The 26,587-nt window shown below is 41.8% G+C and overlaps 3 protein-coding genes across 4 annotated transcripts in view; 1 reads left to right on the forward strand and 2 right to left on the reverse strand.

Annotated features, from left to right (window-relative positions):
- Nucleotides 1–12,102, reverse strand: part of abcd2 (ATP-binding cassette, sub-family D (ALD), member 2) — an 18,602-nt gene extending 6,500 nt beyond the window's left edge. The window contains exons 1-6 of the mRNA XM_023422942.2: nucleotides 11,010–12,102; nucleotides 10,110–10,290; nucleotides 9,463–9,584; nucleotides 4,579–4,741; nucleotides 3,715–3,809; nucleotides 1,399–1,544 (exon numbers count right to left, since the gene is read on the reverse strand). Of these exons, the coding sequence (XP_023278710.1) occupies nucleotides 1,399–1,544; nucleotides 3,715–3,809; nucleotides 4,579–4,741; nucleotides 9,463–9,584; nucleotides 10,110–10,290; nucleotides 11,010–11,954 (1,652 nt within the window). The 5' untranslated portion in view covers nucleotides 11,955–12,102. The remainder of the gene's footprint in view (nucleotides 1–1,398; nucleotides 1,545–3,714; nucleotides 3,810–4,578; nucleotides 4,742–9,462; nucleotides 9,585–10,109; nucleotides 10,291–11,009) is intronic.
- Nucleotides 12,103–12,221: 119 nt separating this feature from the next.
- Nucleotides 12,222–17,707, forward strand: redic1 (regulator of DNA class I crossover intermediates 1). Of its 2 annotated transcripts, none has more exons than XM_023423033.2 (16): nucleotides 12,222–12,664; nucleotides 12,790–12,827; nucleotides 12,927–12,966; nucleotides 13,070–13,217; nucleotides 13,573–13,702; nucleotides 13,862–13,919; nucleotides 14,047–14,161; nucleotides 14,249–14,388; nucleotides 15,119–15,240; nucleotides 15,317–15,483; nucleotides 15,563–15,635; nucleotides 15,744–15,777; nucleotides 16,045–16,072; nucleotides 16,169–16,263; nucleotides 16,525–17,233; nucleotides 17,348–17,707. In XM_023423033.2, the coding sequence occupies exons 2-16, from the start codon at nucleotides 12,805–12,807 to the stop codon at nucleotides 17,539–17,541; spliced, it is 2,076 nt and encodes a 691-aa protein (XP_023278801.2). In that variant the 5' UTR covers nucleotides 12,222–12,664; nucleotides 12,790–12,804; the 3' UTR covers nucleotides 17,542–17,707. The 2 variants fall into 2 exon arrangements, with proteins under 2 accessions (XP_023278801.2, XP_087034563.1); XM_087178437.1 differs by having other exon boundaries at nucleotides 12,222–12,432.
- A 1-nt stretch (nucleotide 17,708) lies between these two features.
- The window catches only part of slc2a13a (solute carrier family 2 member 13a), a 67,197-nt gene continuing 58,318 nt past the window's right edge, over nucleotides 17,709–26,587 (reverse strand). Inside the window, exons 5-10 of the mRNA XM_023423031.1 lie at nucleotides 25,302–25,465; nucleotides 25,099–25,219; nucleotides 23,118–23,243; nucleotides 22,828–22,946; nucleotides 22,200–22,352; nucleotides 17,709–21,162 (exon numbers count right to left, since the gene is read on the reverse strand). Of these exons, the coding sequence (XP_023278799.1) occupies nucleotides 20,936–21,162; nucleotides 22,200–22,352; nucleotides 22,828–22,946; nucleotides 23,118–23,243; nucleotides 25,099–25,219; nucleotides 25,302–25,465 (910 nt within the window). The 3' untranslated portion in view covers nucleotides 17,709–20,935. The remainder of the gene's footprint in view (nucleotides 21,163–22,199; nucleotides 22,353–22,827; nucleotides 22,947–23,117; nucleotides 23,244–25,098; nucleotides 25,220–25,301; nucleotides 25,466–26,587) is intronic.

Raw genomic sequence — 26,587 nt, forward strand, 5'->3', positions numbered from 1 at the left:
TTCTGTTTATGTTCTGTTCTGCATCTACACATACACACACACACACACACACACACACACACACACACACAAACACACACACACACACACACAGACACACACACACAAACATTACCCTGAGTGTTTCTTTGTTAACCTCTCGTTTCATTAAGTGCTAACGCTAAAGAACAAGAGGGCATGAGTGCACAACGGGCCACTTTTTCTTTTTTTTTTGCACACTTAAAGAACAAAAAGCTAAAAGGGAAAGACATCCATAATGCTTCTGCTGTTTCTATTGTTGATAGTGCATTGGATTCTGTTGCAGCTGCCAGGTGGCCGTCTCATCCCACGTATAAAATATTTACCGCCCTGCAGGAGGGAGTCGGCTGAGTCTGCAGCTCTACGCAGCCCTGGGTAGGATTACGCTTGAAGGTCTGTCTTTACTTCAGGTCAGTTTAAGGACTACAGTCAATCTACTATTGAATTTTTGGAGGATCGTCTTAAATTGAACTTAAATACATAAAAACTAACAAAAATCCCTGCGGAATGGGCAGTTTCCAAAAAATAAACCTTGCTTTATAAACAACTAAAGCTGAAACACTTAACTGAGCAACATTTCAGACAATCACTTCATGGTTTCAGTAAATGCTCAAGCGAAAATGTCAAAATTACACTGGCTTCAGCTTCTCAAATGTAACCATCTGATGCTGTTTGTCAAAGATGATAATAAATGGTTCGGATAGACAATAGCACATGTGAATATTTTAACATGGATTTGCGGAAATTGTGAGGGGCATTTTTTTCCCAACTTTCTCCTGACAAAGACACAACAATTATTGAGAAAATGATCTGCATATTTATTCATAATGATCAACTTCGTTATCGTTAGTTGCAGCCTTCTAAATGACAGCGGGTTAATGATATGTTTTGATATTATCGGTCTACGTGCCCATGACATGTCAGGTCATTTTAACTCCTGGAGGGTCAGTAGTTAAACTTTGGATAATTCCGGTAATGACGGCTGATTTTGTCATCCACGCTCATTCACACTTTATGAAGACAGTGCACTGATGATACTTACTGTCAAGTGGCTACAATGCTAATGGGAAAACACTGATATACAGGAGAAGATACACAGAAGCCTCAGATACTTTCACCTTGTGGTCTTTAAACCTACATTTTTTGTATATGGTATATGGGAGTAAATGTTGTAGCCGAAAGTATTTCAAGCCTTGTCTGGGTGGTAAATATTTCACTGTGGCCAGTGCTCTGGTTTCCCTTTGCCCGCCACACTTACCCACACAAAGATCCTGTTACAGTGGATTAAGTTACTGGTAGGGTTCAACGGCACAATGGGTCAAACCCTACAGTTGTTGCTGTGTGATATTGTAGCATTGGATGTGTTTTTTGCGTGTGTACCTCTGGGGGATGTAGAACATATATTGCGGAGAGGGTTTGTGTAGTCGGCCGCCGTAAACAGGCCACAGGCCGCTGAGGATCCTGAACAGAGAGCTTTTCCCACAGCCATTCGGCCCCGTGATTAATAAGTGCATCCCCTCCTCTACCTGGAATGAAGAGACAAATTATTAATCCTCCCGGAGTGGAGCCGGCCGTCAGTATCGTTACATGTCAAACAAGTCATTAGGATATAAAGCTGTGGAGGGAGTATCGGTGGGTGTGCGGCTTTTGATGTGCAGCGTAAGTCTGCTTCACATTACACGTAGGAGATCTGAAATGTAAACGCAAGAAGACTCCACAGAGATCTTTGCTTTTTATCAGAATACACGGTATTACATATGTATACATAGGTTTGTTCACCGTCTCTGAAAATGAACTACACCCGAGCTACAGCCGGGAGCCAGATGTCACTAAACGCCTCTAGTTCACCAGCAGCTAACAGGCTAACAGGACAGCAGCGCATCGTACACTGATTTCTGTCTCTTCAACTACAGAGGCAACAAAAAAGACACAGCAAAGTAAAAAAACAAATGAAGAAATAATTTTTTTCTGAACGGAGCGTCACTGCACCAAAATAGAGTAAATGAAAGTGAAAGCCACAGTATCATAACTGCCTCGTATATTGCTCTCAATACATCTACCTGAACCGTTAAAATGGAATAAAAATAAAGGCGTCAAACTAGGTTGAAGACAATATCTAACAGTTAGAAATATAAACAACCTCTCTACAAAAGTGGGTACAATTTATTATTATTAACTATACAGCAACATCCTAGCCAGAGGAGGCTAGAGTGACTGATCACTGCACACACCTACATGTATCATACCTTTATAAGTTAAGAGGTAATAGTTGTCCAAATATTGTGAGTGATAATAAAAAAAAAAGTATGTCATTAGTAAATCATTTGTGATGCTTGTTTTAGGTTTGGCCGGCTTTATCTTAGTTACCTCACCAGCGATCAGTCACTGTCTGTCTGTCTCGTATGTACATCCTGCAAAAATAGTGACTGAACCTTTGATGTTTGATATTTGTATAAAGTCTTAAACCTGTGAGTGCAGACACAGCGCAAACATATACAGTATGTCTGATATCTACAGACTAAATCAACGTCAGCAGGGCGCTCAGATATACTGACCTCAAGGCTGCTCGGTACAGTTCGTGCAGACGCCTGTTAGCATGCAGTTTGAAAGCAATACTCCCTCAGGACACTCTTTTGTTTATTCATTTATTTAGAAATTGAGGTCAGGGCCTCCGCTGAAGCCACAACCATTACTCTGCAGATGGTAAAACAAAGTCATGAAGCGGATGGCTACCTGAGGCAAGGTTTAACTAATCCAGGCTTAAGATTGTGTTAGCCAGCTAAACTGAATTCTCATTTGGTGCAGCTAAGCAAAAGAATAATTTGAGGTCTGTCATGTTCCAAGTAACTGTGAATAAACTCACACTGTTGTAGTTTTGAGCTCACAGTCATGTTTCTCTGACAACAGTTTTAAATAAACTTTAGAGCCAGCTTTGAAGAATCCAGGGTTTTGTCAAATTATTAGCAATGAACTCAAGATAACTCAATTACAGGGTCATGGGATCAGGAGACCCTCAGCTTCTCTGAAGTTTGAGAAGGAAATAAGCAGAACATGCCCTAAATGCAGCATGGATAAAAATGCTAAATGTTTTTATTATATATATATATATATATATATATATATATATATATATATATATACTGTATATATTTCTTTTTTATGTCTACAGAGCAGCCCCTCAGGAGAGATGGGGCAGTACACACAGTGAGTGTGTATAGGAAAGGGTACTGATATCCTAATATAGCATCTGAAGTGTTTGGAAAGTAACATGTGACTATATTTCATTACTGTTGTGTAAGTTTAAGCACCACAACATCCTTTTCCGCTTGCTGAAGCAGTCAACAGCCTGAGGGCAGCGACACACTGACACACAAAGGATACATCTCTTTCCTAATGAGACCACAGAGGATTGTTCTTAAAACAGTAATACACGGCACCTAGACCAAAATCCTCAGGGGGTTTGATGATGGAGAAGGGGTTCAGAGAAAAGCTGAAACTCTTGAGCGTGTGCAGATATATCAGCTCATATTTGTTTGGTGTGGCTGTTGGAACAAAGGAGCATTCTGTTGCTTTTTCATATGTCGGTCCATTTAACTAAGAAGACTACAGCAGAGCAACACTGTACGATACAAGCTAAATGGTAGAATACAATGGACAGAACAGACAGTAGAAAACAATAGAGTGGAGTTGTCTCACCTTAAAATTCAAGCATGACACTACTACGTCCCCATTGGGTGTGATTATTGGTACGTTTTCACACACGATGCCTTTGTCCACATCTATAACTTCACCTGGAGACACAAGAGAGAGAGAATTCGATAAGAAGGGTCAGAAATATAGAGCGACTGTGTATTAGAGTGAAAATAAAGGATTAGACTCGCTCAGTCAAGGCATAAGCATGGATATGGATGGGATAATACCTACATAGCAGGAATTATGGGGTTAAAAAAGAAAAATCCCTCTTTATCACTTCACTTATCTCTTCGCTTAGCAGTGCTCTCTCACAGGAGCTTCATTCTGGGGTCAAATGATGTTTACACAAGGATATTTATGCAATGTGAAATTGTACTCTGTAGTCAGTGTGCAATAGGAGCGCAGAGCAAAGAGGAGTGATTCCTAGAAAACCAATACAATGAGATGCTCTGGAGATCTAACTGAATCTTAACCTAACTCACGTATTATCCTTTAACTCAGTGCTGATGTTTTTCTAATTTAAACTTTAGATAATTAAAGATATGGAGAAAATGGTGGGGGGAGGGGTTGACAATAAACCATGGATGTAATACTGACTATTGCTTGAATTGAATTGGCGTTATTTAACTGAACACAGCCTCCAACTTGTTCCTCACTGCACACAGCGGCAGTGGTAAAAGTTTTCCCAACATAGCAACAGTAGCCAGGAGCGTGCAGAGGATGGGACTGGTAACTACCTGTTTCTCTCTTCAAGTTTATCTAAATACAGAGGGAGGTGCCTATGTGCATGTGTGTGTGTGTGTGTGTGTGTGTGTGTGTGTGTGTGTGTGTGTGTGTGTGTGTGTGTATACAGCAGAACAGACCTACCCTTTATCTCTAGTGGTCCATCTATGTGCATCTCAGGCTTGCTCTTCTTCTCTGCTCCTGTTGTGGCTGATAGAGAGGAGCGCTTGTAAACACCCCTCTGAACGTCCTCGAACACTTCAAACATGTTGTGGACCCGTGCAGTGTAGCCTGCCAACTCGGTGACCTGTCCCAAAACACACACAGGGGTCAAAGGTCATAAATGTCAGAGGGACATTAGCATGACCCAATAGACAGACAGCGATATAGGTCACTGTCATGGCCATGTGCTGATTAGTCTCTGTGTGAATGTGTTAGAGAAGTGATTCTCAACCAGGGAGACTTCTGCAGCTACCTGGGAGTATGTGGAGAATAAAAAAAAAAAAAATCTACATATTGAGTCAGCTGTAACACAAATGTGTTGTGATTGACAGTATGCAAAAACTAGTTAGAAAGCAAGCAGAGGTCTGAACAGTTAGCTAAATGGTTGTAATGGATATGTGGCTGAAATAGTTAGCGTTAATGTTGAAACAAATAACGCTACTAAAAGTGAACAGTTTAAATTGTTAACCGAACTAAAAGTAACAGATATATGGTGAAAATACTGAGATAAAATGAAAATGAAAAAGAAATGTTGAAATAGCTTAAAGTAATGGCTAAAAGGCTAACATGCTAGCTAAAGTTAACCATTTGACAGTTAGCTAAAAGTAATGGATACATGTTGAAACAGATAAAGGAAGCTAGAAGTTAACAGTTTAAATAGTTAACCAGGCCAAAAGTAATATGGTGAAAATACTTTGATAAAAGTAAATAGCCAAAAGTAATATAGATGGATGAAATAGATCATGCTAGCTAAAAATAAACCATTTAAACAGTTTAAACAGTTAGTTTGATCAGCTAAAAGTAATTGATACATGGTTGAAATAGTTAGATAAAAGAATAGAGAGCAAGATTATAGAATTGCCAGCTGAAATAGTTTTTTTAATTGATAAATAGTTGAAATAGCTAACAGATGAAGAAAAAATAAATAAAAAGTTGGGAAACATTGTTAGAGATTGTAAGTGTGTGTGCAACAATGTACATACAAATGTGTTGCTTAAACCAGCGTATCTGCTTCTGCTGTTGTTTTTTTTTTTTTTTTAGATAAAAAGAAAGTAATTACAAATGTATCCATACAGTATAAACAAATATGCACATGGATGCACACAAATATTTGTAGCTGTAATATGTTAATTAAGGATTTGTTGTTAGGGCTGTATTTCTATATTTACTTTGCGTAACCAAGAGTATACGCCTGGATGAGTAATAACCCTCAAAGTTGTTTATTCTTCCGCTTGTTTACAGTGCGTAGAGTGAGCACACACACAGATGTGACAAACTGCTGTACATAACGTGTAATGGCTTCTGGGAGTCACAGTGAATGAAAAAGTATATTAAAGATTTCTAAATTATGTAAAACACATACTAAGAATATATTAAAATATGAGGGGAATAATCTTAATTACATTTAGGAGATGTATGAGAGCAATTGTAATCATTTTAACAGCAAAAAATTGTGAAGATGAAAAGGGGAAAAGGGGAAAGGAGGAAAACAAATACCTTTATAAGCAACTGGAGGGTGTTCTGCATTAAAATATAATGAAACTCATAAGGAAAGATGGAAAAAAAAACAAGAGAAAAATCACCCTCCTGCTTTGGCTTTGGTGCTGCACCCTGCAGCGAGACAATACAGGCTGTTGACACAGCTTGATTATATTAAACAACAAACACCAGTTCTGGGAATTCGTGGACACCATGTGGGCCTACAGAGAGGGGACTGGCTCAAAGACGGAAGAAAGCAAAAACAGCAAATTATACAAAATGTGTGTAAAGAGGAAAGGACAGGGGTGACTGTGTTCCTCATGTGAAAAAGCAAATCAAAAGGTAAATAAAATAATATTTATAATAAAATAAATAATAAAAAATGTGTTACTTTTGATATGAAATGTCCCTTTATTACTCTGCTTTTCCGTGTTGATGCATCCCCTAAAATATCTTCAGAGCTGTTGAAAACAGAACTGAGTATAGTGCTGAATCATTAGTCAATCAACACTGTAGACAGCCAGAAGATTAATTGGTTATAATTCAGATGTTTTAGTCATTTATCAAGTGAAACAACTTATTGAACAGGGGCTAGCTGTAGGTTTTCTCTGCCGCTGAACGTGGTTTATTGCTGGGAGCGGGTGGTGGGGATTGTGGGTTGACACGAGCTTCAGCCATAGTTGTTTTTATAATAGAGGTTATAATAAGCCGTCTGAGCCGCACTACGTCTTCAGGACAGATTGGAAGCTACAGAGAGTTGCTATGGGAAACTGATGCGAAGGTCCAGGGCCCATTGCCGTTGCTTTCCTCCACTGGAGACAGTGCTTGGCGAGTAGTGGGCAGGTGTGACGGGCCTGTATTGATGTGCGTTTAAACCACTTCCCCAAAAATATGTTATCATGGAGAAATAATGACTAAACAATATGGTCACAAAACTACCAAAAAGAGCGCTGCACAAAACAGAAATGCTTAGGGATCCAAAAAGAAGCGAACATATATACTGACCGAGAAAATACTGCTGTGGTTCTTCTTGTAACGTGTAAGTGTATGGGTATAAAAGTCATGACGAATCAGGCCAGTACATCTGACAATGGTCCTTCCTCATTTAAGTACATACAGAGAGAGGGAGTGAGTGAGAAAGTGAGGAAGAGATACGGAAGTGTGGGTTGAAAGATCAACAGATGGAGGATTATTCACAGCCAGGCTAAGCCCTGAGAGAAGGAGCTCTGGACACACACACACACACACACACACACACACACACACACACACAAACACACACACATTACCCTGAGTGTTTCTTTGTTAACCTCTCGTTTCATTAAGTGCTTCTGACGCCTAACACCAGGAATCACTGCTGGCTGACCTACAGTGACATGAAAGGAGGTGGATTCAATTTTGAGGAATTGATGCCTATTGAAGATTTTTCAATTCTATTCCGATGAATCAGATTTAATGGAGTCGAACACATATCAGAGGAACAATCGGATTCTAGCGCTTGGATAATACATTATGCGTTTTCAGTAGAATTTCAGGGATGATTTTAAAAAGCTGTAAAAAAAAAAAAAAGAAAAAAGAAAAAAGAAAATGGCTAACAGACAGGGCTGAATTCTAGGAGAAGAAAACATCAAATCTGCAAGATAGGTAACACACTACCATGAGGACATGGTACATGACATAGGACCATCTGACCCCCCCCCCCCCGTGCACTTTCATATCAAAATAGGCAGCGAGTGAGCAGGACACACTGCCTCACGAATGTGCTCCATCCCCGCTGCCTGTTAAAAACTGCACACACACTCGCACATCCCTTGGCCTTGCATGCAGGGGCTTGCCGCTCCTTCACTGTACTCAATAATCACAAAGAGCGGAGCTGCATGCAGGCCAAAACTTGCATCATCCAGGGCAGCGTTTCGCACTAGACAGTTGCAATGAGAAGACGCGCAGATTTGCATATTACTGAGATACAACAATTCGCTTGGGACATATTTTCTGAAATTTCACGGCAGTAAAGTTTAGGCCTTGTGTTTGACTGTGGAACCGATCTTGTGTGCGTTCGGGCCTGCGTGCTCACATTCTAGTACAGGTTTTGAGAAGAGGTGACTCACAGTGAAAAAAGCAGGCAACAACCCGTTACACTTTTGAAAAGAGTTTCAATTCCTCCTCTTCACCACAAGTGCAGGCGGCTAAAACTGTCACAGACAAGTCAGACGCAGAGACGCAATGCAGCTTCACCCGACCCTTGCTCGAGTGCTGCATACTTTGCGAAACAGAATTACAGGATAGCTTGGAAAAAAAACACATGCCGAAGCACAGGGTGGGCATATGATCAGAAGTAGACAAGTACAAACCAGCTGCACTTGCAGTACAGCTTCACCACAAATGTGCCGCAACCAAATCCTCTTATGGACCTCAAAATGCAGCCTGAGAGAGAGAATGCATGAATGGGTCTTGCTATTTTTTTTTTTTTTTTTTGGATTAAAATGCAACGAGAGATCAGGGATTTGGCCCTCAGTGAACAAGGCCTTTCATTCACTGGCTTCTTTCTTTTGCTTTTTTTTTTTTTTTCCAGTCTGGACTCAAATACATTCCTGAGCACACATGGCAAGTTTCACATGGAGGAAGAATAGAAGGAGAAAGATGGATGTACAGTACGTGTCTGTCAATCATTCTTCCCCCTGCACTCATCCATCCCACCCGCCCATCTGTTCGATCACTTGTCCAAGTAAACGCCGGCCAGTGAAACGATCCAGACACCCGCGCTCACGCATCTGTCCTTCATGTGAATATCTGAAACTCTACTGACAAATCATTTATATTTTAAGAAGTAACTCATCGGGGTAGTTATGTGTCGTTATGGTGGGAACTTCCTCTTCCTGTGGCCTTGTTTAGCCCCTGATCAGAAAACTGGAGCACTGATCCACAATCTATTTTCACTTTTTCTTCCATGTCTGTCAGGTCCCTTGATAGTTCCCCCGCAGCACTGATGGATAAACAAACAAATAAAGCTGCAAAAATGTGTCAAAAATGTAAAAAGAAACCCTTAAAAAAAATAGCAATCAAGCCCAGATGAGGCCTTCAAATGCCTTATTTTGTCTGATAACTCGACGATATTCAGTTTACAGAAGCAAATGCTCACATGAAAGGAATTTGCAGTGACTTTTGTTTTGGTATTTCCTGTAAAAACTGAGATGTTTCATTAGAAACTTGTGATAGAAAGCAGGGCAAGGAAAGCCTCATGGACGGATGGACGAATGGATGGCGGATGGCTGGACTGATGCTGCACCCCAGTGATGCTACATTAACATCAGCGTGCCGCATCCTCACCTCTTTGTAGGAGGACATGATCCTCTCGATGGCGTCGGCACCTGAGGCCAGGAGGTTGCGGGCGGTGGTGAAAGCCTCCGTCCTCTCGCTCACCATCACCTGCGTCTGACCATCTGCTGTTTCTAGAGGACGGACGGAGAGACAAAAGACAGGACAGAGAGTGAGACAGGTGATCTGACTACAATCCACAGGCATGCCGGCTGAAGCGAAAAACTTTAGCTCTGTGGTTTACTGTAACCGAAAGTCATGTGAGCCAGTTGGCACCACATTCCCACAATATCATGGAAATAAGTTCTTTAAATAGCAACAGTGACGCAGGACCAGGAGTACAACAAAAAGAGGGACTCAGTTATAGCTTTATTTCTGATGCTGCTGAAATGTCATCAGGGGTGGCGTGAGAGGCGGTTACTGTTTCACACATGCTAAACGGCTCTTGCTTTAGGAGGAAGCAGTAGCTGCTGGTTTGGAGATGCGCTTCAACCTCAGCACACAAAATACCATCAAAAGATATGTTGGATTTTGTTTGTTTTCTAGTTAGGCTTCAGCTTCTTGTGTGATTTGTGATAAAATCAAGAGTGTTTTTATAGCCCGGCCTCGACTTAATTCTCAGGAGTAAATGTTTGAAAGACCCCTCGTGGCCTCCTCACCGTTGTCAGCAAAGCCGGTGGCCGTGATGATGGGCACGGCCACCATGACGAGCCCGCTGCCGCTCCACACGTACTTCATGAGGAACTGCTCGATCATGATGTACCAGAGACGCTTGGACAGGATCAGGTTCATCTGCTCCGCCAGAGCCCGGTAGCACTTCTGCAGCTGACGCATCTCCACCTGCAGTGGACAGTGTATTACAGTGTTTATCAGAACGCTGCCTTCGTGGAGTTTTCTGTGATGGAACATTGTGCAGGATGCGGACTGTTATCCCCAACTGGCCTGTTAGTGTGTGCACCAATCAATCTGATTAAACTGATATGCACATCTTATGACATTATATCAACTTTTTTTTACTGGTTGTGGTTCATCCAGATGATCTAAAATGTGTTATAGAGGGAATAGATGATAAATAGAGTTTTAAATTTGTCTAATACAGTTAAGGCCTCCAAGGGTTTAACTGTGCAAATTCCTTTTTGGCAGTTAATTACTTGCACATTTATTTGGGGATCTGCACCACAACAGAACAATATCAACTGGGTTCTGTCTCATAGAGGGACACTGTCAAAATATAGTTCCTTCACCTTTATTTTCTAGTTCACACAGTGCTCACATGGTGCTTTTTTTCCTAAATAAAGTTCATCATAGTACCACATACCAACTGACAAACAGAAAACCTGGGAAAACATAGCGAAGCAGTGTGCAGTGGACTTAAAGGGAATCCCAAACAGGTTAATCAGGCCACGATTTAACCCATCTATCTCCCAGACTGATTAAATGTCATGTTGTACTTTTACAGACACATAATAGCACATGGGCATTACCACCACATTATGGCTTACACTGCTGCTGCACAATTAAAGCAACCTCTACGTAAATCATCATTCTCCCCTGCATACCTTGTGTCCCCTGTAGAAAGCTATTTCCTCAGCATTTGCAATGATCCTGGAGTGCACGTAGCGCAGGTAGCCCTTCCTGTGAGCCTCCTCGGCCACCAGCTTGCCAAACTTGGGCGAGCAGGCACGCAGGACCTTCGCCGTGACAAAGACCACCAGCCCGGCCAGCAGGGTCGGCCCGGAGGCGTTGGCCCCTCTGGACCTGGCAGTCTGGATCAGCGTGTAAGAGGTCAGCATCACATCCAGAATAGGCTTGGTGAGGTTAGAATAGAGATGAGCCACCGACTGGGAAAACATCATCACGTCTTCAGTGAGAGACTGGTCCGGGTTGGCGAGTCTCCCGTCCATGTTGCTAACTTTGTAATAGGTCTGGTCGGTGAAGTAGGTCCGGTAGGCATGGTTCACCAGGCGGGTGCGGAAGGCCAGAGCCAGTTTGCACTCCAGGTACCGGATGGCGCTGTTGACGAACGTGGCAGGGATGGCAATGAGGAGCCATTTGATCAGCTGGATGATGAAGCTCTTGGGTTCCTTTTCCACGATCGTTTTGACAATCTTGCCGTCCAAGCTCGCCACGTATATAGACAGAAACGTCCTGGATATCAGCGCCACCGAGTGCAAGGAGAGCAAACCGAGCTCTTTGGATACAAGCTTGGGGAAGAGGATTTTACCAAGTTCGAGGATCTGCTTGAAAAATTGTGCATTTACACCCGGGGATGCCTTCCTGTGATCCACAGCATCTGTCTGTGTTTTGCCCGAACAAGTAGAGCCATTCTCCGCCTTTGAAACCCGGCCATTATTCCTGGGATCTTTGTTTTTGCTGAGCTGATTGCAGATGATGGGGTACAGTGTTTTGACACCGTAAGCAGCAGCCGCAAGAAACACGGCTCGCTTCGCAGCAGCCGTGCGGTCCCATTTCACTTTGGACGCCGCATCGAGGATATTGGACATTTTTCAAACGTTAGTCGTCTCTGCTGACGATCCTTACAACACCCATCCCCCAAACCAGACTCCCCGCGTCGATATAAAAAGAGAGAAGGACTTCTGATGGCTGGATTGATGTGAGGTGAGCCAGATACATGTACCGCTACATCCTGCTCTTTCTAGTACCAGCGTCAAGTAAAAAAAAACAGCGCCTACTGTACTTCCGGTTGTATCTGTCAAAATAAAGCCTCGAGGTCAACTTCCCCTATACTACAAGCATGTATGAACGGCGTCGTTAAGATTGTCCTTTTAATTTTTAAACTCAATTGTCATTACTTCCTTACTTACTGTACTTGTTTCCTCTAACTTGACGCTATTTATTTCCGTCCTACGCTTTCTCAGCGGCTTTTTTCATTGGTCGCGCCCCCGGCAAAACAGGATTGGTTGCGTGGTGGACGCAAGCAAATGCACCTCTGCTGAGTCTACTGCAAAGACTGTATATGCTGTATGTACTATATATTTACACGGTATCCTACTTGTAATTTCATTTTTTGGCCAAAACTATGTCACCCTACAATGTGTTTACCAGTAAAATATATTGTTTAAAGTAACATTAACCACTAACGGCTTTTACACAAGTAGTTAAAAGACATTTAAGAACATTTGCAAGTGGCGCGAGGAAGGATAGCGGTTTTCCCTCGCACCCTTACATATTCCAAGCAACAGCTTCAACTAAGGTTAGATACCTAACAAAAACACGAAGCTACCTATTTCTGAACTTTCACACTCACATTAACCATAGCTGTTTTGTTTCCACTTCACTGAAGTTTTGACGTGTCTGAAGTCTTTGCTTCCTTCATAGTTACAGCCGTTGAAAATGAATTGGGTTGGGGGTTCAAGGTAAGCTGTCGTGCTGATGTTAACGTTAGCCCACAAACGTTAGCAAAGCTAAGCTAGATAATGTGAATGATGTGAACATTGTAACGACTCTCATTGCAGGAACCGGTTAGTGATGAAAAACGACAGTAAAAAACAGAAGGTGACAGCCAAATAACGTTTCTATGATTTTACAAGAAGATAACAGGTGTAGTTTTCCTTCCATATGTCCACCTAAATATTAAAGTATTGTTCTTTTCTCACAGGAGTTCTTTGAAAAGAGAAAAATGCAACAGAAATTGAAAACCATGGGAATAGCTCTGCCAGCATCCCCTGGAGACACTAGTTCTGGTAGTATGGACCTGGTGACTTTGTTTATTGTCAACCAGATTGCTGCTAAGAAAGAAAAGAAAGGTGAGAGATAACAGCTGATGTAGGCAGAAACATTACAAATGGACAGTTTTGATAAGTAAAAAGCTGAAATTGAAGTCATTAAACAAGTTCAGAAGAATAATGAACTGCCCTAAACTGTCTTCACCCTGATGAAATGTCTGAAAGATGATAAAAAATAGTCATTGTGTGTTTTATAATGAGATATCAGATTAAGAGGCCGCAGTACATGAAAGTATTAAAGCATCAGATAACACTGTTTTGCATAATGAATGCTCTGTGAGTATATATGATTACAGACTTGTCTCCACCACTATTTTCCATTATTAATGCCTGATAATGGCAAGTGATGGCAGATAAAATCGTTTGTGTTTTTCAGATCCTCCTAAGGTAGCAGTTTTTGGCAGTAGTAAAATAGGATCCAGTAAGCAAAATAAGCCTCTGGTACTCCCAATGAGCCCCTGTTCTCCATCACAGTTGAGTCTTGTTGAGAGCCAGCCTCAGTACAGGTACAGCTGCAGTGATTTTGTCAAATTGCCCATTGTAATTGCAGTAGAATCCACTTCAGTAACACAACTGCATGAGGCAGCAAGTGTTATCAGAGTAGTGGTTTGTTATGTGATCAATAAATAATGAACACTGTATCTATTTTATATCTGTATATATAGTGTCCAAGGAACGAGAAAGAGAACGCAGGTTATTCCACCAGGGTTCAAGTGTCGACAGGTTAGTTACTTTATAGTTATTTATATTCTACTTTTTTAAACATTTCTCATCTTAGTAAAGATTGCTGAATGTGAACAAATATTAGCTGCTTTGTCTAAAGTAATCACTTATTTTTCTCTACCTCAAGTTGTCACCAGTGCTGGAGTCAGCTTTCTCCGACAACAGTGCGTCTGACTACCTGCCGCCCATAGCTGACCCCCTCACCCCCTTCTCCTCGACTTCATCAGCCCCCTCAGGCCAAGGTGTTGCTGTGAAGCATTTTATAGATCAGACTTGCATGAAATAAAATGACATATTGTTAATTATGCATTTTTACTTTGCATGAGAAGATTTTATGCAATCAGTCAATTTAGGCCAAACCAAACTGGTCACCTCAGGAATATTCCCCCTGAAGCTGAGAGGCCAGACACAGCTGCCTCCTCACTGCTCCGCGCCACCCTGGGCCACGTCAGGCCTGGAGCAGCTCAAGGTAGTGAAAAGAGAATATTATATCTTTAAGAAATATTTCACATTAATATAACAATGTTATTCCATGGTTAGAGTTGACTGCTGCACTCTTGCACGTTGGCAAGCAAGAAGCCTCCAATTACATTTATGTTGGTGCTGTTAAACAGGTTATCATAGATTTTGCTCATAGGAAAGTATCAGCCTACTATAACCCTGCTTTGCATTTCACCTTAAAGTAATATTTTGCTTTGGTTAAAAGAGTACCACACCCTGTCCACACCCTGAGCAAAGCAGCAGGTCAAACTGCCACCTCAAATGTAATCAGATGAAAGCATTTGCTTACAATACTGCCAGTAATATTAATTAAAAACTTTCAAATTTGTCAAGCAGTGTCATCCCAGGCATAGAATTAAATAGTCATGGTAATCGTGAATTTTTTTTTTCAAGTGGACAGATCAGTAAATTACTATTTAATATGACAAAACAATCAATTTGGCTTTGTAACATTTGTATTATCTGGACAATAATAAACTGACAATGGCTTGATCTACTATTACTACTACTACTTACTACTATACTATCTACATTATTCCGTGTCAGGAATAGTATTGTAGACCACTCTGTGGTAATTGGCCAAATTATTTCTACGAGCTAACTATAGGAGCTCCTATGAAGGTCTAAGCATTAACAGGTGACAGTGTGTTCCCAAATATGATGCTTGTCTAACATCTAATCTGAATTTATTTTGTTAGTTTCAGCCTTTCTCCCAGCCCAGAGTTATGACAGACAATATGCTCTGGTCCTGTGGATCAAACCCAACCCTCTACCAACTGGAGACACCCACAGCAGTCCTGTTTGGAAGTCCAGAAGCAGAGTGAGACCAACACTAGAATGTAAATGTTTTTGCTCTCCTTGAATGAACTGGTCATTTTGTAACCACTGTGTCATAGTGTTTCAGGGGCAAAAGACCGCACAAGACATGAGGTCAACTTCTGTCTTAACCAACCAGAGGACATGGAGCCCATGTTGGACTTCACGCTTAACCAGTCAGAAACTGAGCAGCAGTTTGAGGAGGACATCTTTAGGGGATTCAGTAATGAAGAATATGAAAGAGAGGGTAAATACTGCTTGAAACCTTCAAATAAGCACAATGAGTCTTTTTTTTTTCTTCAGGTTAACATTAACTTTGATTTCAGCCTCTCCTTTTATGAATGCACAATCAAAGATATATCTCAAAGATGGAACACCAGTCAAATCTTCAGCACCACAGTAAGTGTTTGTACTTAATATATAAGCAAACACTTAATTATTTTTGGCATGCATTATTCTCTCAAGGTGTTCTTACGTTGGACTTTCTTTCTTAATCCTTACTGTCAGAACTGTCCCTGACACACAGACCATGGGAATGGAGGTAAACTCTTATACATCCGTGTGTTAAGGTTAAAGTAGCCTTTCACTGCCACCAAGTGGGAGAGTCTGTAATTGCCAAGGAACAAAGATTGAATTGATTGATAACAAACAATAAAAATCTAAGTAAAAGCCAAGTAGATCAGTAATAAAATTTTGCCTGGTTCTCCAAACATCACGAGCTGTTGTACAGAGCTTCTAACAGGATTTGTATGGTGATCATTTCATGTGGGCAGTTAAAGTTTTACAGTCAGTTCTGTTTCCCTCTCAGCTCTCCAACTGCAGTGACATAAACTTTGGTGAGTTTCCTCAGCATCTCCAACTAAGTTGTCCATTCATTGTGTATGTGCTAGAGAAAGAAAGAAAATGAATAGATGCCTTTTTTAATCCCACAGCATGTCCTGGACACAGTACTGGCCCCATGAATGGCTGTGGATATTTGCCAAATTGCTCTTGTGGAGGAGGTTACCTCAGTTCAGACTCAAATGATGTAAGTTAAGTGACGTTGGGAACTTTTGTCCAACTTGTTGCTGTTTTGTGTTTCTTTTGAGTTTTGTAAAAAGTCTGAAATAAAAGTGATGACTTTTCCAGAGGGATAACCTTCTAACAAATCTGTTTCAAACCACAGTTAAGTCTTATTTTAATTTAAAAATCTAAGTAATTAAAGAGTGTGTAGCAAGTGTTAACAAATATTTGTCACCACTGCTCTCTTTGGGAACATCTGACAGACTTTCCTTTTCTAACTGTTTAGGATGAAGAATACTGCCAGCCACATCTCCAGGCTTCTCCTTCTTCATATATGGAACAAGTCTGTTATACAGATACCCCCAACCAGGGTTCACAGGGAGAATTGCAACAGAGAAACTGTCAGCCCAGGCCTCTCACCTCACTTATAAAAAACAAATTGAGCTTCACAGTTGATCAGGAAGTTATGGAGAGTGTGGTTTGCCCAGATATAGCCTTAGGAAGTAATGGCCAACAGATAGGAAGCAGCACAGCTCAGTTTGCATCTCCTCACCCTCAGGCTGAAACTCAGAGCCCAGAGCTTTTCAAATGCAAAAAAACATCCAGCGAAACTCGACATGCAGGAACTCAAACTGCCGACATCCCCACAGCCGAGACACGCGACGCCTCGACTCAGTGCAGCTTTATTGCAGACAGTGCGTCTAAAACCCCCGAGTTCAACTTGTACCTGCCACCTGTTGCCATGTCAGTACAACATCCAGCCACAGGGAGGCAGACGGATACTGCTGCACAGTCAAACACACACACAGCCTCATCAGGCAACACAAGGAGTGGAGGGAAGCAAACGCCCTGGAGCAACAAGAAATCCAAGGCTGGTTCTATATCAGGCAGCAGCATTATAAGCAAATTCGCTGCTAACGACAGCGATAGCAAAGTATTCCTACAGGGACCCATAAACCCCTTTCTGGATGCTCTGAGCATAGGTGATGGCAGAGGTACAACATGACTGAATGTGTCATTTCATGTAGACACTGAGAAACTTCAGAAGGAAATGAACAAAACTGATTTTGCTAAATTCTCATTTCCCTGGTTTCTCGTTTCTGATTTAGGTAAGGAGAATGAAGAGGAGAGAGTCGAGAGAGGGCAACAAGAAAATGGTCCTCTGATGAAAGACCTCTCAGATGATGCAAGGGAGGAGGCCATGTCTGCCACCGGAGTTCACAGCCCCTCAGACAAGGCCGAAACACTTCAGGAAATAGCCGACATTTTGCTCCTGCTCAGGCAAAGGAAGGAGGAGGGATGATACGGATGGGTCTAAGGAAGGTAGATGGATGGAGGCAGCAGGAAATAAAAAAAACATGCCTGTTCTGTGCATGTGATTTTAATTCAAAGCATTATTTTAAAAAGTTTTCATAGCGTTTGTTCTTAAAGCTATGACACACACAGTGAAATAAAGCCCCAAAGCCTTACTCTGACTCATAAGTTTATTTCTTTCCCCATATACATATTCAAGTGTTAAGATTTCATGAAGATATTTATTTTTTATAGAATATAAACTCTAGCAAAACATTTACAGCTCGAACAATAATCAAATAAACTATACAGCACTCTTTTTCAGTTTTTATTTGTATTTTTGTAGTTCCTCGTAAACTGTAGAAACACACATAGCTGGTTCACATAGAGAAAAACTGCAACCATTTCACCATAAGTACACATTAAATGTCCCCACTGTGGTAGAGGACGGTGTTAACACAACTGGATGTTAAGGGCTGGACACCACACTATCATGGATAAGGTGCAGCCTGAAACGATCACGTTAAATATTTGGTTGACACAAGTTTTCATTACACAGTCTGTGTTACGGACAGCTTCATCTTTGTGTGTGTGTGTGTTTTATCTGTAATAATACTCTCAGTACAAAACTAGGTTGTGTGATTTTGAGACACCTCACCCTGAACCAAATGAAACTAACAGTTAAAACAATACCTTCAAGTTTTGAATCATGGTTATTTTTTTAACTTTTAAGCACATAGAAAGTAATCCCCATTAGTTGAAAAGGTTAACGAGCCAATTTTAGGGGAGAATAATGTTACATAGTAAAGTTATAACTCACAGAGCAGAAAAACTGGTCTACGTCAATCATCTTTTTCTGATAACTGAATAAACAGGATATGAGGGACCATTCTCATAATTACTTGTTACCAAAGGTTATGTAAACTGCTGGGTTCCTTTATCCCATTGGCTTAAAGGACCATACTCCAGATGTTTTGCATGTTTTAGCTCCATAACTACAAATCACAGGTATTTTACATAGTTGCTGATCATTTTCAAAAGCGTATGACAGATTTTTAAGTTCACCTGATGATAGATTTTTGTGATGAGGTTGTTTTGTTTTAAATGTTTGCTATGATTTTACATTTTTTTCTACCAAGTTTAAAGTCTGTGCAAGTTCCAATGCTTATTGAAATTAATAAAAAACAGCAACTGCTTGTAGGGAAGGGAATCACTCAAAGACTAATGGCATGCTTTTGAAACTGATCAGCTGATATAAACTATAATGATTTGTAGATAATGAGCTGAATATGGTCGTGTAAAGCTGCTTAAGGGACATCTATGTTTATATTTTCTAACTTTGATTGAAGAACAGATTGATTGAAGCTAGCGCGCTATGTTATTACTCTCTTACCATTTATTAGAATGGAATATGGTTCTAGTTGCTTTTGTACCAATCTACCGTTTCCATAGGCATCCATGCGTGAGTGTGACACCTTGAAAATACTATTCACTTTTGATGGATCACTTAACATGTCACCACATTGTGCCACGGCTTTTGATAAACAACTTCCATAAAAAGTATTAAATTGTATTAATTCATGATGGGTTAGGACCCACATGTCAAAAATTCACTGTCCTTCGCCTGCCACGTGACAGTAGCAGCGCAGCCTGTTAACGCCTTATTTACCGGATTTGTTTTGTTACATAAAGTTACTCCGGTGTTAACAGTTTTTGATACACTGAAACCTATGTGACTAACAAAGGTGTAACCTCACACAGTTTTACTTTACAAAACAACACTGGCAAATTACACTAAATCCTACTCCTGGACTTTTGACACGAGAACCACATAAATGATATGCTCTGCTATTTGTACATAAGGCTATGGAGGAAGACAGAAATCTACATACATGAAATGATAGTAAAAAAATAATATTCCATCACAGCTGAAATGCAAATATGTACATGTCAAATAAAAAAAAAGCTATGCAGACATAGTAGTTATCATAACATGACATAATACATACATGTCCACTTAGGGAATGTGACTGAAAAATGGCCATTAGGCACCTTCACAATACACAGGCACTAATATAATCATGTTAAGACAGAATGAAATACTTGAAATCTCAATCATAAAACTAAGGTTTTACTTCACCACCACAGACAGAACAGACTGGTCGTCTTTGCTGAATATTAAATGCACAATATATCCAGCAATAACAACCAGCTGTGGTTAATGACACATGCAGGTTCATCAACATTGGTTCATAGCGTAGGCCATGACAGTGACATTAAACTGTAGTCTCCATAGTATTATGTTAAAAACTGCATTTTTAGAGGCAACAGAATAAAGGGCCGAAACTGAAAAAACAGACAATGCTAAAGCAATTAGTAATTTGTTGCAAACCTGATAGAGAAAAAAAAATCGTATTTCAAGAAATAAATTAGAAACTATGGCAACAGAACTTTTATTCCTTTCAGTGCTACTACAGTGGTAAGTGGTTTTGCTTAGGCACCCACTGACAATACAAGTCTGCTAAATTTAAACAATACGCTGTACATCTCTGGTGTTTGTTTTTCATAAAAATGTGAGACCAAACACAAGCTTAAGACTGTCATCGTGAGGAACTGACATTAATGTGCATTGCTACAAGCTTAAACGACATTTAACTGAGATGTGTTTCACATAAAAAAAAGGCATAATGGTACTATACTGTAGATCAACGATAAGTTACAACTGCTGTCATGCCAGCGGAAAAATCGCGTGGACGCACAAACCTGGTTTCCAAGGCCACAGTTACTGTAGCGGTTTCAATGGAAACAAATTCTGACATGATGCCGTAGGATGGCTGTGTCGTGTTATACTTTATTATACTGTACGTACAACATCACATTTAAATCGCAATTAATATTTACTAAATGAATGTACAAAATATTAGGGACATTTTCCACCTCCCCCTTTGTGAAGTACATCATCATCAGTGGACATGAGAGAGTCCCTTATATTTAGTATTTTCAGTGTGTGTTCAACAGTCATGTTTCCTGCCCAAGTGTCCACCACAAAGACACTGGACCTGTATGTTTTTATGTTCAGGTCTATTATGTGTGGAAAGGGGAATGTTTCAGTTCACCCTCAATTCAGAGTTTAGGCTGAAAATAAAACATTCATACTCAAACTAAAGCATTGTCAGTGATTTTGGATTCCTGAATTGACTGATGTGAAAGTGAACTCACATTACTGATACAAGCAAAAGGCCTTTTAAACTCTTATTTTTAACCTCACACTGAGGGGAATTAATGACTCCTCAGCTCTCGCGCAAAAAAATATAAATATTACAGACCCAACCACTGTGCATGTTTCAGTAATCACTAAAGCTAATGAAACATCCAGAGGGGGTTTACCAACCCTAACATTCTCCCTAGTCCACGTCAGATGCGTCGTTGTCCGATAGATGGTAGTTTGACCCTTTGACCCGAATGTACTCAACCTGCCGTCCTTCGTCTGAATCGGAGGCGCCGCAGGAACAAAGCTGGTTTTCGAACAGCGCTTCGATCTCCTCCAGACGCCGGGCTTTGGTCTCTGGCAGGCAGCCATAGATGAAGACAAAACCTAGCAAGGCCAGGCTGGAGTAGAGGAAAAAAGCTCCTGGGAAGAGAAAACAAAAGAACACGCCGTCACTAAGGAGAGACACAGACCAACGCAAGAAACGAGAGACAACACTTTTACTCATTTATGGACAGAAAAAGAAGCGGAGAGAGTCTGGAGGACGCTTATATTAAGAGGTTGACTGCTCCTGAACTTCTACACAGATGTGTGTGCGCTGAAAAATGAAAATGTTTCACCAGATTGATATATTGCTTTCAGGCTACTGGTCACCATACCATGAATGTGAAGTAGAAGTAACGTGCCCCTGTCAAAGTGGCATTGCAGCAGGGTTAACGGAGGCAGGAAATAACACACAAACGCACCCAGAAACAAGCGTTCACACACAAAACAGTGACAGAGGCTTAATGAGATTTCCTGGCCACTGTGATCTCTATTTTTTCCTTGTCAAAGCAAAAGGACATTTTAAACGTACGGACAACAATGCATTATGCTAAATACCTTTACCATTTCTATGACAACATAATTACATTTTCTTCCGTTTTCATTCACAGGGAATGATTTTTATAAACCGGATAAACGGCTTGAATCGATCATTAACTCGCTGCCGCTCAGGATGCCTCCACAATCACCCCTGATGGATCGATTGCCAGCTCCTCGAAAAGGTCAGCTCCTTCCTGTCTGAGGAGAAACCTGCTGTTGAGACACATTGACTGAGGAGGTATAGAAAAGGGTGGGGGGGTGGAGGGGTGGTCTGCAACACCTCGGGGTATCACTCAGCTGTTACCTCCTTGCTGGTCTTGATGTAAAGGTAAGGACAAATGGATGTTACACAACACCTGCTGTGGGGTTGTGTAAGCACTGATGAAAGTGGATGAGGACTGGCAGCGCTGATGGCAGGGAGTAACGCCTCCTGAAACAAGTGTTCGGTCTGATTACAATTACAGCCTCGAGTTCAGGTTGACTGGGTTTATAAGAAAAGAAAAAGCACATTTCTCTACTTTTGTCTCCTTTTCTTTCTTCCACAAAAATAAAGAAAATAATCGTTTTTCTCATAATCCTGCGGCCCATTAACTGACCGTAGTAGGTGAAGTACTGAGCCAGGTGGAGGAAGGTGAGCGACACCAGAATGTTGAAGGTCCAGTTGACTCCGGCTGCACAGGCGTTCCCTGTGCTCCTCGCCCACAGAGGGTAGATTTCCGAGTTGATGGTCCATGGCATTGGACCCATGCCTGAGAGAGAGAGATAACGGGTGAGCCTGTCTTTATGAAGAGGTGGAGACAAGTTTAAACAGAGGAGCAGATGAGATTACATCCCTCTGTGTCTATGTGGGATATTTAAATTCCTGGAATTCATTTTCACTTGTAGGTGTAGCCAGCGGTGCATCAATGTGAGGCTCCCTGCCACAGTCACAGTGGAAACAAACAACGGTGCAAATCAGTAGCGATTGGCTGCGGTCTCAATCTGCTTTTTCAAAACCTGATGTGGATTTGTGGTCTCTGATTACCTCAGCCAGCAGAGAGGACAAGGTCCAGAACCAGACGAGGACACACTCTGATAAAACACTAATAATACACTATGTTATATTGCTTATGTGAGCAAAACCTAAATTCATATAGGACCAATCACTATTAAAAACATCTCGACATGGCTGAAAGATAAAAGTCACACTGATTGATCATTTCAAGCAGACGTATAGTCTCTTACCTGGAGCGAAAGCAGCCAGGTAGAGCACCAGCGCCAGTAGAACCATCCAGGAGTAGGAGGTGGGACAGTAATTGTAGGCCCAGTAGGTGTGATCTCTCATCAGGCTGGAGTTGGAGCATCTGTACATGGGGGGATGGGGTTGGGGCTTCAGTTAATCATTCTTGACATCAGCGCCCAGTTCAAGGTGCTAAATGTCATTTCACATTGTTATTAAGAAAAGTTTCTCCCTCCCCCAGCGCTGCATCCTCAGCGTGCACATGCTCGTGCTCACGCAGCATCCTGTGACTCACCTGCCCCACGCTGCTTGCTCGGTGGAGGCCTTATTGACGGGAACGCAGGAGGAGGTGAGGAGCGCCGAGCCGTTCTCACGGTAACAGAAACCACATCTGGGGTCCAGCATGCACGGCTCGCACAGCCTGCGAGAAACAAACGGCACGTACGACACACATTAGCTATAATCTCCCTGAACACAACCAAACACACTGCATTCCTCTACTTTCCCTTGTGTTTTCTGTATATTGACTTCTGTGGAATACTGACAAACGCTGTCTGCAGATGTAAAAGTGTAACATTGGGTTGGTGCTGCACGCTAATTCTGCAAATACACTTGTATTCACTGCAACAGAGAAGAGCATTCCACGCCCTCTCATTGAGACTTGCCTCATTACACAAATGAAATTAATGTACGGACTGTTCCCCAGATTCAGGAAGTGATAAATCAATAATAAAACAAATGGTGTGCTATTCACCATCATTATCTTTCATCCTTATCCTGTCTTTGTGCCTCTGTTTCGTCTTTGTTAATTGCCAGTTATGTGATTAGCGGTCCACATGTAACAGGGTTTGAAACACTGACTTAGTGACAAACAAGGGCGCGCCTTGTTTTTTCATGCAGCTTCTTGTGGTTCGTTGTTGCAGCGCCCGATGGGACCGCATGAAAAGCGTGTTTTGTTTCAGAGGGCTATTTTTGCCTGTGTGCAGGGGCACCTTGCTGTAATTACACACTGAGGTCAGTGAGATGAAAATAAAACCACGTATTAGTAGCTGAAGGAAGCAAAAGTAAACACTGAGGTAAAGCGAGGAGAGAGATGCAACAGCTGAGCTCCAGGCGAACACTCAAATCCTCGCAATTTGAAAATGTAACAGTAACTAGGAGGTGCAGGGTTTAGGGGGGGGACGTTCGATTGATAATTCAACAACATATCCAAGAGGTTGCAGTACATCCTGAAACGGGATGTCCCATCCACAGTGAGTGTGTTGGAGGCCTGCGGTGGCTCCGGCGCTGCTGTGATGCTGCCGTGGTCCAGCGAGGGAGTGTGTGGGCTCTTATGGGGGTAAAGTGAACTCAGTGAAGCCACTACAGTGTGGTAAAAGCACTCATCTCTTCAAATTACCACTGTGTTTGTGTTTCGAGCGTGGCGTGTGTGTGTGTTGCAGTGTGTGGGTGCTGGACGGCGGGTCCATTAGGTGTTGTTTGTTGTTATGATGAAAGACTCGTCTTTACACACGAGTTTCATCTGGTGTCTGTGTAAGTGAGAGCAAATTGGGACATAGAGGCAGCTGATCTCTGGCTCGCGTGGAAACACACTCAGCGTTGTCTGAGTGAGTGAGTGTGTGTGTGTGTGTTTGCCCTTTGTGGCTAATGGAGACAATGAAGTGAATTGGGTCTGATTTAGGTTGAGTTATAGGGTACGGGGGAATGATAAAAGTCATATAGACATGAGCAATATTTACACAGCATCTTTCCACAGTTGTTTCCATCTCCCCAAACATCAGCACAAATGTGTCATGACTACTATGACTCAGGCCTTTTCTGATATACAGACGAAGGGTAAAAGGCACAAATCTTAAAAAACATGGGTTATGCTTTTATTTTACAATACATCTGTGTTTCCATTTATATCTGTGCATAATATGCTTAAAAATATGTAATTATTAAATAAACATCTCAAATGTATGCGCCTCAATCCGCTGAAGGCGCATGATTGTTGAATTGTTCCACATCAAACACTGTAAAGCTCTTCCTTACTTTCTGTCTTTGGGATGGCAGTCTGCAGTGGGAATCCTCTCAGGTCTGCTCTCACAGCAACAGCTCATATCAATTTTAGGTGCAGGAGTTTTTAAAAACTCTTTTTTTGATCGTAACAGCATCAGAGTATGTGGGATAACTGTGCTGCAACTGCACAGTCATTTAGATTAGATGGCCAGTGTTTTGGAGCCGCTTGGAACCAAACAGTGTGTGTGTGTGTGTGTGTGTGTGTGTTTACTCACTGGTACTTGGAGCAGGTAGAGTTGGCAATGGCGGGGTCCAATGGGTGAAAGGTGACAGGAGGACTGTGCTGGGCAGATATCAGAAACCCGATGGCCAAAAGACTCAAACTCAAACATGTACCTGTTGAAAAACATTGCATACAATAACCACCGGTGGGATTTGAACACATCACGGCCTGATGCGGACATTTTGAGCGACGTACCTATGATGCTGCTCAGAGTGAGCTTCCTGCGTCCCACTCTCTCCACCAGCCACACTCCCAGCAGGGTAAACAGGAAGTTGGTGAGGGTGGTGAGCCCGGCCAGCCAGATCGCCAGCCGGTCATCCCGCACTCCCGACATCTGCAGGATGGTGGCGCTGTAGTACCTGCGGGGGACACGCGAGAAAATGACTGAATAACTGTTGATGTGACATTAGAACAAATATTGGTCCAGTCTTAGAACAGAAAACTGTCCTTTTTTTTTAAACCAGTACCAATGAGGGATAACTCCAGGTTCTTATTTCTGTAGTTGTGGCCAGTGTTTCCGTCAGTCATGAGAACACTGTTCCTGAGATGTGCGGACGTGTAAGTTAAGTAATGAAATGAGACGATCTGGCCTACGGAGGATTTCCGCTTTGCATCACACGCTGTTCCCGCCCTAACCATTGTGTCACAAAGCGCTGCACCTATTGCCTAGCAACCTTGACAACATGTAACTTCACAAGTAACAAGTAACAACTAACAATACTTACATTTACAAGTGTAACCCTTGGGCGCTCTGTCAGCATTGTTTGATAACATATTATTTTCATTGCCAGCGCACAATGAATCTTGGGATAGGTTGGGATAGGAAGGATCCACCTGTTGGAGTCTATGTTGCCCGGGATTTGAAGGAGGCTTCGAAATGGGACAGCCTAGTCGCGCAGCTGTGACGCAATCGGTTTTCAAATGCAGCCTCCATGGGGCCACTGTATTCATACACAGCTATAGTCTAGAATCTAACCCCTTGGAAAACCGCAAGGAAGTGTGTGTATAATTTTTAACCACTGGACACAGCTAAAGGTTTCCCGTTTTTATGCTAACCTGTGCTAACCACCTCCTGGCTATAGATCCTTGCTAAGGACAAGAAGGCCTCGTTTGAAGGAGCCTTCGAAGTGACACGAGCCTGTAGTCGCGCCGCTGTAACTTGAAATGCAGCCTACGAAGGACTCGGCCCCCGACTTGGGACACGGCTTAGTGGTCAGATTGTAAAGAAGTCTGAGTATTTGAATGAACGTGTACATAGGCCTCAAACCAATATTCTGATAAACAATTATATAACACAAATGATATATAAACAAGTATCATCATTAGTCAAGTCATTGAACAGGAACGCAACCGCACTTCTTATGAGCCAAACACTCATTCACCAATCACAGCCTCTCTACTTCAGCACCAGCCACTCATCTAGAGACAGTTAGTGATCAGCTATAAATAGGCTCTCACCAGTCACTTTCAACACCCCCCCC

The sequence above is a fragment of the Seriola lalandi genome, unplaced genomic scaffold (assembly GCF_002814215.2).
Source record: "Seriola lalandi dorsalis isolate HSWRI2012SDOR001 ecotype SW California unplaced genomic scaffold, Sedor1 jcf7180002054688, whole genome shotgun sequence".
Classification (NCBI taxonomy): Eukaryota; Metazoa; Chordata; class Actinopteri; order Carangiformes; family Carangidae; genus Seriola; species Seriola lalandi.